Source organism: Garra rufa, chromosome 8 (genome assembly GCF_049309525.1).
Source record: "Garra rufa chromosome 8, GarRuf1.0, whole genome shotgun sequence".
Taxonomy (NCBI): domain Eukaryota; kingdom Metazoa; phylum Chordata; class Actinopteri; order Cypriniformes; family Cyprinidae; genus Garra; species Garra rufa.
In genome coordinates this window covers 1,392,110-1,405,068 of record NC_133368.1, presented here as the reverse complement: position 1 = coordinate 1,405,068, position 12,959 = coordinate 1,392,110, and the positions used below count along the sequence as shown (strand labels likewise).

The 12,959-nt window shown below is 38.7% G+C and overlaps 1 protein-coding gene across 2 annotated transcripts in view; it reads right to left on the bottom strand.

Annotated features, from left to right (window-relative positions):
• Positions 1–11,731, bottom strand: part of hycc2 (hyccin PI4KA lipid kinase complex subunit 2) — a 38,802-nt gene extending 27,071 nt beyond the window's left edge. The window contains exons 1-3 of one of the 2 annotated variants that reach the window (XM_073845347.1): positions 11,663–11,731; positions 3,203–3,278; positions 2,214–2,270 (exon numbers count right to left, since the gene is read on the bottom strand). In XM_073845347.1, coding sequence (XP_073701448.1) covers positions 2,214–2,261 — 48 coding nt within the window. In that variant the 5' untranslated portion in view covers positions 2,262–2,270; positions 3,203–3,278; positions 11,663–11,731. The other variant, XM_073845348.1, reaches the window with a different exon arrangement.
• Between the last annotated feature and the right edge of the window lie 1,228 nt (positions 11,732–12,959).

Below are 12,959 nucleotides of genomic sequence, written 5' to 3'. Positions count from 1 at the left end.
GTATCTTGAGGAAAACATTTCAGGATTTCTCTCCATATAATGGACTTCTATGGTGCCCCTGAGTTTGATCTTCTAAAATGCAGCTTCAAATGGCTCTAAACGATCTCAGCCAAGGAAGAAGAGTCTTATCTAGCGAAACGATCTGCCATTTTCTAAACAAATTGACAGTTTATATATTTTTTAATCTCAAACACTCGGGATGAGTGATATCTTACCAATACCATTACAAAATTCTCCCCACGATAAGAATTAGTCTTCCTATGATAATAATGACAAAGTTGTAAATTAAATTGTAAAATGCATTATAAAATATACTTTATTCCAATAAAAATACCCAAGATTGCTTGAAGAACACAGACAAATAATTGTAGCAATCGTACGTTTATTGTCTTCAAGTTTCCTCAGTTAAAATTTCTCTATCTGCATTTTATTTTATTTTATTTTAACGTTGTTCGCAGGGTTGCCAGATTTTCACAACAAAACCTGCCCAATTGCTACTCAAAAGTAACCCGAACGCATTTCGAGGGGGACCCCCCCCAGTAAAAATTGCATTCTGGGGGGTAAAATACACATTAAGTAAGCATTCCAGGGGCTAAACATTACTTATTTTGGGGTAGCTTCAACCTGTGGACATCAAAAACAACCCACAGCAACAGTGTTCAAGTAGCCCAATTCTGCAACACTGATCAGTTACATTCTGCTATGTATATGGGGATTTTTTGCGCAATGGCACCCTCCAGCTTCCATGAATTAAACAGTCATTACGTGTGTCATTACTCATGCTCAACACCCTATTCTAGGTAAAAAATAGGAAAGATAATATTTTTCTTTAAAGAAACAGGATTCCCTGAGTTATCATTATTGATATCATTATTGCAATAAATAACAAAAATTATTGTGATCAGTTTTTAAGCCCATATCGCCCATCACTAGTCTTGTCTAGCTGCGTGAACTTGTTTTTTCCAGTTCAAGACAGTTAGGGTATGCCGAAAAACTCGTCCTACATCGCTGCTGAAGATGTTCATGTCTTTCCTCTTTCAGTCGTAAAGAAATAACGTTTTTTTAAGGAAAACATTTCAGGATTTCTCTCCATATATTGGACTTCTATGGTTCCTGGTCAAGACAGATAGGGTATGTCGATAAACGTCCATCTCATTTTCTCTTCTAACTTCATAATCACTGCAGAAGTGCCAACCCAGTGTTTACAAAGTGAACGTGCAAAGAAGATGCCCTTTACCAAAAAAAAAAACAGGTTAAACAGCGATGTAGGGCGAATTTGAAGTTAAATAAGAAAACGAGGTGGGAGTTTTTTGACACACCCTAACCGTCTTGATCTGGATCACACAGACTGCACATGCGCATCGCAGAGATAGACAAGACGAGCATTTGAGGTTAAAAAGTATATAAATTTTCAAATTGTTTTGAAAAAATCAAATCGTTTTGCTGGATAAGACTCTTCTTCCTCGGCTGGGATCATTTAGAGCCCTTTGAAGCTGCATTTAATCTTCATTTTAGAGAATCAAACTCAGGGGCACCATAGAAGTCCACTATATGGAGAAAAATCCTGACATGTTTTTTTCTCAAAAAACATAATTTCTTTATTACTGAAGAAAGAAAGACATGAACATCGTGGATGACAAGAGGGTGAGTACATTATCTGTACAACTTTTGTTCTGGAAGTGAAGTACTCCTTTAAATAAAGAAAGAAGTGCTTGAAACACACACAGCAACAACAAACTGGTCTGCACAACACCTAAGATCTCATGAGAGTCTTTTTCAGATGCCTTGACCGTCATCCACCTGAGACACTTTGAAAAACAGCAGTATCTGACAGTCTGAACACTGGCCGCTCAGAGCAGACTCACTGGCTTTTACCATCATGGAAATCCACAACTGAGACACATTTTTGGCTTGTATCACAGTTTTAGGGTCACAGATTCCACAGGTCTTTACTTTATATGTTTTGATGAATATAACCAATAAACAAGCCAATTTGTGACCTTATGCTCCTGGCATCATGAAAACCCCAATGTTACAGTACTCTCCCTGCGCTATCCTCAACTCTGAGTGTGTTCATGCATTAAGGTAAAGTAAGGGCACAGCGTCCTTCCTGAACTAGCGGTCTGATTCACCTGGAAACACTCTCACACACACACACACACACACACACACACACACAGAAGCCATTAATAGCGGGTGCCTGCTTGACTCACCTTGAATTCTGAGAGCCAGTCTTCCACTATACCTCTATCTGCAGCCATCACCACTACCTGAGACAGACAGACAAGACACAAATCCTGCTGATTAGAGTTTACGGCCTCATTAAGAAAGTGTTTATTTTTAAGTGTGTTGTGTGAGTGACTATTTGATTAGCTGGTGCAAATAAAGGGTCCATCAGACACCAACCTGACCCTTACAAATAATCCAAACCTTAAGAACAAAGCCCTACAAGAAAAACCCTATTAAACCTTGACTTCAAATAAAAACAGTCAGCTGCAGATTATCTGTCCGTATGTAGTTGTGTTGGTGCTAAAACTCTCCTTGGACACAGAGACGGAGGAGGACTAATCTGTCTCTATCTGTGAAGCTGCTGAGAGCCCAGTGTGCAGCACTTTCTGCTAAAGGAGGAGTGCTTGTGCCTCATGTGAGCTCTGGACCTGTGGGTCCACGGTTTGACGGTCCCAGACTCTATGGTCCCACTGCTGTCAGCTCTGGTGCTCCAGTCTCAGAGGTTTCAGAGGGTCCTCCCAGAGGCCATCTTGAGTGCCGACTCTTCCTGTCACAGCTAGCATTTTCAGCTATTAGACCTTATAAAAATGCCTCAACTGCCTTCACAGGTGGAAAATTAGAACTGCAATTGAAGTGTAGAAACATCTCAAAGATCTCAAAGTATGAAGTATGGCTGTTCCATTCTGAAATCGATTCCAAATACCAATTCCTGATTCTGGAATCGATTGGATTCGATTCCTCGCTGTTGTGTTTGAGTCTTGTTTTCTGGATTGGAGAAAGCTAATTCAGCAATGACTGCAGGATATAAAGGTTGTAGATGGTAGCCTTCTCAAATGAAGCTTCAAATTAGCAAGACTGATTTTAAATTGTATTTTTGTCTGCACTGCCCATGAAATTAGTCATAACCAAGCGGAAAACACAGTGTGTTGTGATATTACTGTCACATATCCCTGTGCAGACTATCAGTCGTTACCTCAGTTCATACGCAGCGCAGGCAGTGTCAGCTCAGATGTCCACTGGTCACACATCTGTTATTCTCAACATCTCACCTGCAAACAGACAAATATCAGAGCACAGGTCAGCTGAAGAGCACAACAGTCAGTCATTCTGTAATCTGCATGGACAGATCTTACTCATTTTATTTTAGTGCCACCACAATAATCACAATAAACTATTGTTACTAGAGGTCAACCGATGTCTCGGTTTAGCAGATTAACCGGAAACGATAGTTGATTGGCGGAAATATCGGTTATCTGCAAGAATCCATGCTGTTTTTCCAGGTTGGGTCCGTTGCTAGATTGGCTGAGAAGGTCCTCATTATACAGCAACGCCCCTATAGTCTGCACGATTATGAGAAAAATCATAATTGTCAATTATTCCCTTGAAATTGTAATCGCGATTATTAATTACGATTATTACAATTTACATTGGTTGACGTTTTAAATAGCTGTATACCATTGTTTGAAGCAACTGCATGTCATAATTTTATATACAAATAAAAATCAAGCTGAAAACATTCTTCCTGAAAAACTTCTATTGTTTTTCTCGATGTCACAAATGTTAACGATACATTGGTTTGGTTTCTTTAAATAACAAAAAGTAAAAATATGCAATATGCATAGGGATATGCCAGTATCAATTTTCATTTTGCTATTAATTGATAATGCTTTTATCATGGAATATGGTATTATCACTATATTGACATTTATTTGCAAAAAAGTGGTGTCATAATACTGTATAACAGGCTTAATAACTATTTTCATATATCAAAAATAACTGAACATTTAAATACAATATAGCAATACACAAAAATGTATAAAAGTAAAAAAATATATAAGACCAATAGGTATTACTTTACAGTAAGATCTCAGTAAGATACTTAACCTTAGTTAATGCATTAATATTCACAATGAGCAATAGCTACATTTGCTACATAAGTTATTAATTATCATAATTATTAATTATTTGTTATTTGTTAAAAAAAAATTCAACTCTTAGTTCATGTTAGCTCATTAAATACATATAAATATATATATAAAGCTACCAGCGATCAAAAGAATGATTTTAGTGATTGGTGAAACAGTCATGCATTTAAGGGTTAAAGATAGCCATCTTTATCTTGACTGTAGAATAGAAGTATTGTTCCTTGTTAGAGGGAGTTCATTTTAAAAAAGTTTTTTTTTTTTTGTGAATTATTAACTACCTGTAATGATCAGTACATAATTAATATTGATATTTTTATTCATTTACAAAAGCAGCATTTATTTTCCATTCAAAAACTATCGGTCGATTAATCCGTATCAGTCGGTGTGGTCCAACCTAGCTTACTGGTATCGGTAAAATCCAATATGGGTCAACCTCTTAATTGTTACTTCTAGGGCTGCAACAACTAATCGATAAAATCGATTATTATCAATAATGAAATTCGTCGACAACAATTCTCATTATCGATTAATCGGGTCCAACTTCAGAGAATCACGTCAAATTACAGCACTGAATGACGCATTTCTATGGACAAAATGCATCTAAAAATAGCGGAGGAACCGCACTATTTTATGCTTGTTATAATGTGTTTTTCTTCAGATATTTGTCTTTTCTTTTTATTACGACAGGTTGTCTAATAAATTGTTAAGCACTGTGTTCTCATAGCATTCAGAATGTGGAATAGTGTGATTTTGACATTAAAATTGGAATTTGTAAGCCAACTCATTGATTAATCGAAAAAATAATCGGCCAACTAATCGATTATCAAAATCATCGTTAGTTGCAGCCCTAGTTACTTCTAATGCGAAAGTCTTGGCTTTTTTATCATGAAATACAAACAATTAGTGATTTTGTGGCTGTTTAACGTGTGCCGACATTTGCCTGAAGTGAAGTTTCTTTACTACTAATTAAAGCAGCAAATCAATGTGAATAAACATCAGAAGAAACCGAACAACTACTGAATTTACTCTAGAGATACAGAATAAGAAATATATATCACGATTTCGGCTTTTCTCAATTTATTAAGCATAATCATCTGCGATATTTGCCTGCTGGTTATTCATCCTGAAAAGTTTTGTTTTATTTTAATTTGGCCTTGTGTGTTATCTTGCATTGGTAACCAGGCTTTATCGACTCTTATGGTTGTGGTTGCCAGATGTCTAGAGTTTAAATCCCCCAATCAAAACTTTCCTCTGCAGACACATTTTCTGCCCCGTGGTTTTAATCATCCCAACCTGGCAACTGCGGCCATGTGTCCTCTTTATATTACATGAACATAGGCAAACATGTAAGCTGGGGCTTAGCGATCTTTATTAAGATATTCTGAATAAAAATAATACTAACAGTGTCATTCAGCCAATGGAGCTGTTTGCTGTGACTAAATTGAATAAAAGTTGGCATTCTCTTGATTTGTGCAATAATGTAAAAATAAAAATGAACCACTATCGTGCATCCCTTCATCAGCACAAGACTGTGTGCACAGACGCAGATTAATGCAGCTTCACTCTCTGACCCACATTAGTCCGCTTACTGACAGACTGACAGACACTACCAATGAAAACATCCTAACGCTGGTCTTCAGTCTGCAGCTTCTAGTTCCAATGACATCCAAAACCAGGAAATCCCTTCACTCTTTAATCACTTCAGTGCATGACTGCTCATTAATCTGATGCCACAATAAACCATTTTCATTTTCAGAGGAAAATAGATTGATTTCCAAAGTATGCTTTCATGGAGGGTGAAACGCTCTATTTTCACTGAAATAAAAGTTCTGGTGTGATATGGAGTGACTTATGGACTGAATGAAACTTATCACACACTTTGTCCTCTGCTTATGTGTGATTTGTGTAACTCGATTAATACAACTATTATTTAAACAATTGATCAACTAATCATTGATTAGTTTACAGATCAATCAGTAGGCTTTGACAAAATATTTATTTATATATTTTAGAGTAGTCAATGTGCAGTTTGTATAGCAGTAGAAAACATCTGAAAATAACTTTACAGCCATTATTGTCAAAAAGCTGGCAACTAAAGTGAGTAGACCCTAAGTGAACTTGTCCAAAGTGTGAATATATTGTGTTAGCACCATTGTTATCTGGCACTGCCTCAATCATCCTGGGCATGGTATTGACCAGAGCTACACAGGTTGTTGCTGGGATCCTCTTCCACTCCTCATAGAGCTGCTGGACGTTAGACACATAGTGCTTCTCCACCTTACGCTTGAGGATGCCCTTCAGGTCTGGAGACATGCTTGGCCACCCATCACCTTCAGCTTCCTCAGCAAGGCAGCTGTCATCTTATTGGTGTGTTTCGGATCATTATCATGTTGGAAAACTGCGGTTCGGCCTAGTTTCTGGAGAGAGGGTATCATGTTCTGCTTCAGAATGTACAGTACATAATGGAATCCATGTTTCCCTCAGTGAACTACAGCTCCCCAGAACCAGCAGCACTCATGCAGCCCCAGACCATGATGACTGTAGACACCAGGGCATCACCACACATGCTGGACACCATCTGAGCCAAACAAGTTTATCTTATAGCCTCATCAGACCACAGGACATGGCTCCAGTAATTCATGCTCTTGGTTGTCTTCAGCAAACTGTTTGCGGTCTTTCTTGTGAGCCAGCTTCAGATGAGGCTTCCTTCTGGGACGACGCCTGTGCAAACCGACTTGTTGCAGTGTGCGGCATATGATCTGAGCACTGACAAGCTGACCTTCTACTTCTGCAACCTTTGAAGCAATGCTAGCAGCACTCATGCATCTGTTTTTTGAAGCCAGGTTCTACACCTGACACACAGAACGAGTGCTCAACTTCGCTGATCGACCCTTCAATAATGTCAAAGAGCGCAAATCTCATATATCTTGAGGAGAACTGGATAGAAAGTGTCTGTGACTAAAGTATCAAAGATGGTGAGATCCAGATGACGGGAACAGCTTGTCCCTACAGGAGTCCAATCACAAGTTCATCCGTCAAATGTGAATTAACAGAGTGAAGAGTGCTGCACCGGGGCCGTTCTGCTGGATCTACAACCTTCAGATGACACACAGCTCAACTCTCCACCTCCATCAATGACCAAAACCACAAATGTAAACCACAGAAAGCGGCAGTGTTGATGTGCCAAAGACCGGCCCACTACAGATCCAGTCACACAGCAGCGGCTCCTCAAAACCACAACTGTGAGTCCTGAAGATCTGTGAGTTAGCTCAGAGAACATGTTGGTCGCTCTCACAGCCGTATGGAGCTGCTCCTCACGAACCACTGCTATCACCATCAACAGCAGGCCTTCCTCCTCCAGCAGAACGCTTTCAAGGTCAGCAGCCTCGGCGTCACCCACAGCGCTATTAATTATTCAGCTCTCTGGCTCATTCCCGTCTTCTCCTGGATATCTAAACGCACGGAAGACCAGATGACGGCAGAGAAATCCCCACGGCAGATTGGCTGACAACACCGCATTAATCGATGCCCTCACTACTGCAGGTCAGTGTTTTGAAAACATTACCCAGAAATATAAAAACTACATTAAACAGTTGTACTTTGTGATGTGGCAGCTGAAAAGTTTCCTGGTGATTCCTTCACTACGCTCTGTGGTTCATTTATCCAGCTCTTTTCACAACTGATACACTGAGATTCCTGATCACATTCAGCAGTTTAACACAGAGCAATATGATGGTTTGAATTTGTTGAAACAAACTAGTAACTGAGATTTAAATGATAGTATGTGTAGTACATACAGTACCTTGCGAAAGTATTCATACCCCCTCATTTTTTTTGTCTTATGCTGTTATTGCTGCCGTATGTTAAACTGCTTTAAATTACTTTTTTTCCAGATCAATTTGAACTCCATACACCATAATGACAAAGCGAAAACAGGTTTGTGACAACTTTGCAAATTTGTTAGAAATAAAACGTTGAAATAAGTACTCATCCCTTTAACTCAGTACTCAGCTGAAGCACCTTTACAGCCTCAAGTGTTTTTGGGTTTGATGCAACAAGCTTTGCACGTCAGCATTTGGCAGTTATCTGCCATTCTTCTCCTCAATTTCAACTGTCCCAGATTAGGGTGTGAATACTTATGCAGTGGAATCATTTAAGTTTTTTCATTTTTACATAAACTTGTTACAAACCTGTTTTGTGCTTATAGTGTCATTATAGTGTATGGAATGTAGACTGATGTGGAGGGAAGAAGTTTAAAGCAGTTTAGCAATAAGGCTGCAACATTACAAATTGTGAAAAAATGGAGGAGTTTGAATACTTCCACAAGGCACTGTATAGTGCTGTCTAAAGGAGATGAGTGCACTAACTGATCTCTTCCCTTCCTTCTCCAGCTTCTCAAACATATGGTGCACACAGGATCTGACATTCACTACAGAGAATCAGGGTGACTTCCTGCTTACGTGACACTCACAGAGTGATGTTCTGGGCTAAAGAACATTGCCTGACAAGCTGACACTATTACGCTGGGGGCTGATTTTCACTGGGCACTAGCCTACTCTGCATACAAAGAAAGTTTGATTTGCTTGAACAACAAATGAAAGAGGAAAAAGGAAGTGCAGTCAGATTGAATGTTGTGAGATTTCCACTCTTTTTAGAGCATGAAGCACTCATCCTAATAACAGTCTCGGCCTCAAAATGAAGCTCGACTCATACATTTGAGTTTTTTGGTTTACTGTATTTTATACACATAAGATGCGAGTGGATGTCAACATGGATTTAGTCAATTAACATTTGATAGAATTTCTCTCATTATAACTAAAGAACAGCATCTCAATCTTTGTGTAAATGAGTGTCAGTGAGCTTTACATGGCTGTTAAGCAAGAATATGTCAAAAATTCAGTGTGTCTCCCAGAAAGCATTGTTTGAAGCAAAACTCTGCACAATCTGTATCGATCTCTGCTGTTTACACACGGCATTGATGTATGACCCATATCCAGATGCTGTCTACAATACATTCACAATGAATAGACAAGTGTAAACATGTTTGTGGACAAAATGCTATCCTGCGTGTCTCCATAAACACCTCTGATTGGCCACTAGGTTCATGTGCTCAACAAACAGCCCTGTGATTGGCTAGTGGCTACAGTGCTCAACTCAAACAGAAACCTCTGAGGATCTGTGAGTTTGTCTACATTTAAAACATTTTATGAAGAAAATCAATCATGGGTGTGTTTGTCAAAAGCAGCCATAGTCGCAAGTTCAGCCATTACCAACAGAGCTCAATGGAACCAATGACCATAGTTACAGCGCTAAAAGTATTCAGTATATTAACTGCTTTTAATTAGTTTTTCTCCACATCAATTTACACTCCATACACCATAATAATGACAAAGCAAAAACCAGATTTGTAAATTTGACAAATTTCTTAAATAAAACACTGAAGTAAGTAGATTGCATAAGTATTCATCCCCTTAACTCAGTCCATAGTTGAAGCAGCTTTACAGCCTCAAGTGTTTTTGGGTCTGATGTGAGCATCTTTGCACATCTGCATTTGGCAATTATCTGCCATTCTTTGCCTCACCTTTTCTCCTCTCCATCTCTGTCAGACATTTTCTAGAGTCCTAGTTGTTCCAGTCGTCTTCCATTATGGAGAATGCTTCTGTCAACCTTCAATGCAGCAGATTTGTTTCTGAACTCTTCTCTAGATCATCGCCTTAACGCAAGTCTGTCACTGAGCTCTACAGGCAGTTATCTTGGTTTTTGCTCTGATATGCATTTTCAGCTGTTAGACCTTTTCTGAGAGGTGTGTGTCTTTCTAAATCAGACTCATTCAAATGAATTTGCCACAGTTTAACTCCACTCCAAAAACAGATCTGTCAACTGCTCCAGTCAATATTTGTGTTTCCATAATTATCAAGTAAATACTCTGCAAACTAGGGCTGGATTTTTCGATATATGGTTTTTTTTAAATGTAGTCGATTCAAAATCGATTCTCAAAGGCCATGTATCAATTTTTTTGATATTTATTTACACAAGCATTAATCTTATCACTAGTCTGATCCACTAGGTGTCATCCCCTTATTTAACTTGCGCTGTGTTACAACAGAGAGTCCGTTATTCATTCATTGCTTGAAATGGTGGATTCAGGTGTGTTCCCGATATCAACCTCACCTTCACATAGAAATGTAACATTTTTCTTGCAAATAAATTAGTTTCCAGTGAGGCAGTGTTACTGTGCTTTGAGCCTACCGTCAGTCCAGTGTTCAAGTGTTAGTTCACCCAGAAATTAAAGTTTTGTCATTTACAAATGTATTCCTCATCATGTATGAATTTCTTTCTTCGGTTTAACACAAGTTAAGATATTTTGAAGAATATGGGTAAACCAACCAGCTGATAGGCCCAAATGACTCGACTTCCATAATATGGAAAAAATATATGGGATTTGGTTTTCCATATTCTTCAAAATACCTTCTTTTGGGTTCAACAGAAGAAATAATTCATACATGCATAAATGGCAGGATTTTTATTTTTGGGTGAAGTATCTACACCGTTCATAGGCTTGCAGTCTACATGTTACAACTAATGCTGTGAGATTTTATGTCTTAATGTCTGACATATGACTGTTCTGACTAGTAATTCCCAGCATCAGTTTTTCATCTGATGAAATCAATTCTGTCTATTCATCGTAAACATTTGAAATATAGAGTTGAGTTCTGTTTTATTGTACCCAAGTGGACTTAAAATTAACAAGTGTTTATATACAGGTTTGTGGATCTTCATTTCCTTTAATTAACGAACCACTTGTAATCTTATGTTCACTGTTAATTTTTTATAAATGTAGGATTTGTATTGAATCTATATTCATTCATATTGTCAAATCGAGATACCCAGCCCTCACTTTCTGTCTGTAATCCGGTGGTGATTTGAGTCTGGAAGCAGGAATGGTATCTGTCTGATATTGAACATAGTAACGTAGAAGCAAAACTAAGTTTCAGATCATTTAGTCAAGGATTAGTCTGCTTTAGGTCACATACAGAGTAAGTTTAGGCTGACATCTTTCTGAATCACTCCTGTAGGGTCCAGCAGTCCAGCCTCATCGTGTATTACTCGATTACACTATTATCTGATGTGCTTTCGACTCGCAGTGACTCTCAACAGATCAACATCACGACTCACAGAGAGAGAGAGAGAGAGAGAGAGAGAGAGAGAGAGAGAGAGAGAGAGAGAGAGAGACCATGGAAACCCGATGATCCATATGAAGGAAACGTCGAAACATTATGGACTCTTACATCACGACACACATCTCTGTGAGCGCGCATAGATATACAGTATATATGTGTGATCATGCAGTTATCAGACACGTTAACTTACAGACTGATTGATCCGCATCAAGACAAAACGCGCTCTTCTCGCTTCATTTGCAGAATCAAGGAGGAAAGTCTCGGACAGCAGCGACGGTGTCTGTGTTTGTGTTTGTGTGTGCCCTAGGCAGCACATGAAGAACTCACCTAGTTAGGGAGCACACTGACGATCAGCTGTCAACTCCTGCTGCTCCAGCGCCGACAGCAGTGCTCAGCAGTGACGAAGCCGGAAGTGCGAGTGGAAAACAAACATCCTCCTCACATAATAAAAGCATGGCGCGTTTAATGCGTGACATGTAAATTAACCTCAAAAGTTTTATAAAAGCATGTCATAAATCGTGAGCAATTCATCCATGTATATGTTACAATTTTTAATGTTTAATCAAAATATTATAACTGGATGTTCTAGTGATGTTCTAGGTATGTACTGCTTTTCTCCAATCAAACCAATAACTGCGGGCTTTTTTATTAGCCAGTACAACAATCAGACAATTAAGTACAAATATACAAAAAGACATAACACACACACACACACAAATAAAGACTTGTTGCCAGGATAATAAACAAAATACGATTCCATCTCAAGGAGACACAAAGGAAGAATATAAAGATACAATTTTCAATGTTTTCAAATGAACAGAACTTTGGATAGTTTCCATATACTTTCCCAAGTCCACTCTGAACAAGGAGAAAAGAGGTTTAGAGCCAGTGAGTTTTTGTTCGTGAATGTGAATTTAGCCAACGGCAAACATTAATTAATGATGTAATATTTCCCTATATTCTCTTTTGAGTACTCAAACAATCCAAAGAAAGCATCTTTAAAGCAAAAAAGAAAAGTCACTTGCAAAATAAGCTTGAGTAAACATAACAAAATCTGACCAAAATTGTTGTGTATCGGTGCATTGCCAAAACGAATGAAGTCTTCTTCAGAGGAATGACAGAAGCAGCAGTTCACTTCAATATCTGACTTATATTTTCTAAGAAAGGCTTTAGTAGGGTAACATTTGTGAATCAACTTAAAGGTTGTATCAGCGATTTCTAGCCTGAAACATAAAGTGTAAAATTCAGCTGATCTTTCATCACGATCCGCTCGCTGCCTGCCCCATAAATTGTCTGTGAAAAAACCGCGTCTCTCTGGTCAGCCTAGGGTCCGAGATATGGCAAAAAAAAAACAATCGGCACTACCAACCTTTCCACAGATAAAAACAAACATTGTTCCAACCAATCAGCGTCAGGGGTTTGGTGTTGTGGACTTTCGCTCTGCCTCCCTCACATCCCTGCACCAGTAGGAAAGTCCACAACACGAACCCCCTGACGCTGATTGGTTGGAACACGGTTTGTTTATGTAAGGGATAATCAACGGTTTGCCGTGCGTTAAAGGATTTTAAATGCACGACGTGGAGGCTAATAACCGCCCAACGCGAAGCAGAGGGTGGTTGCCTCC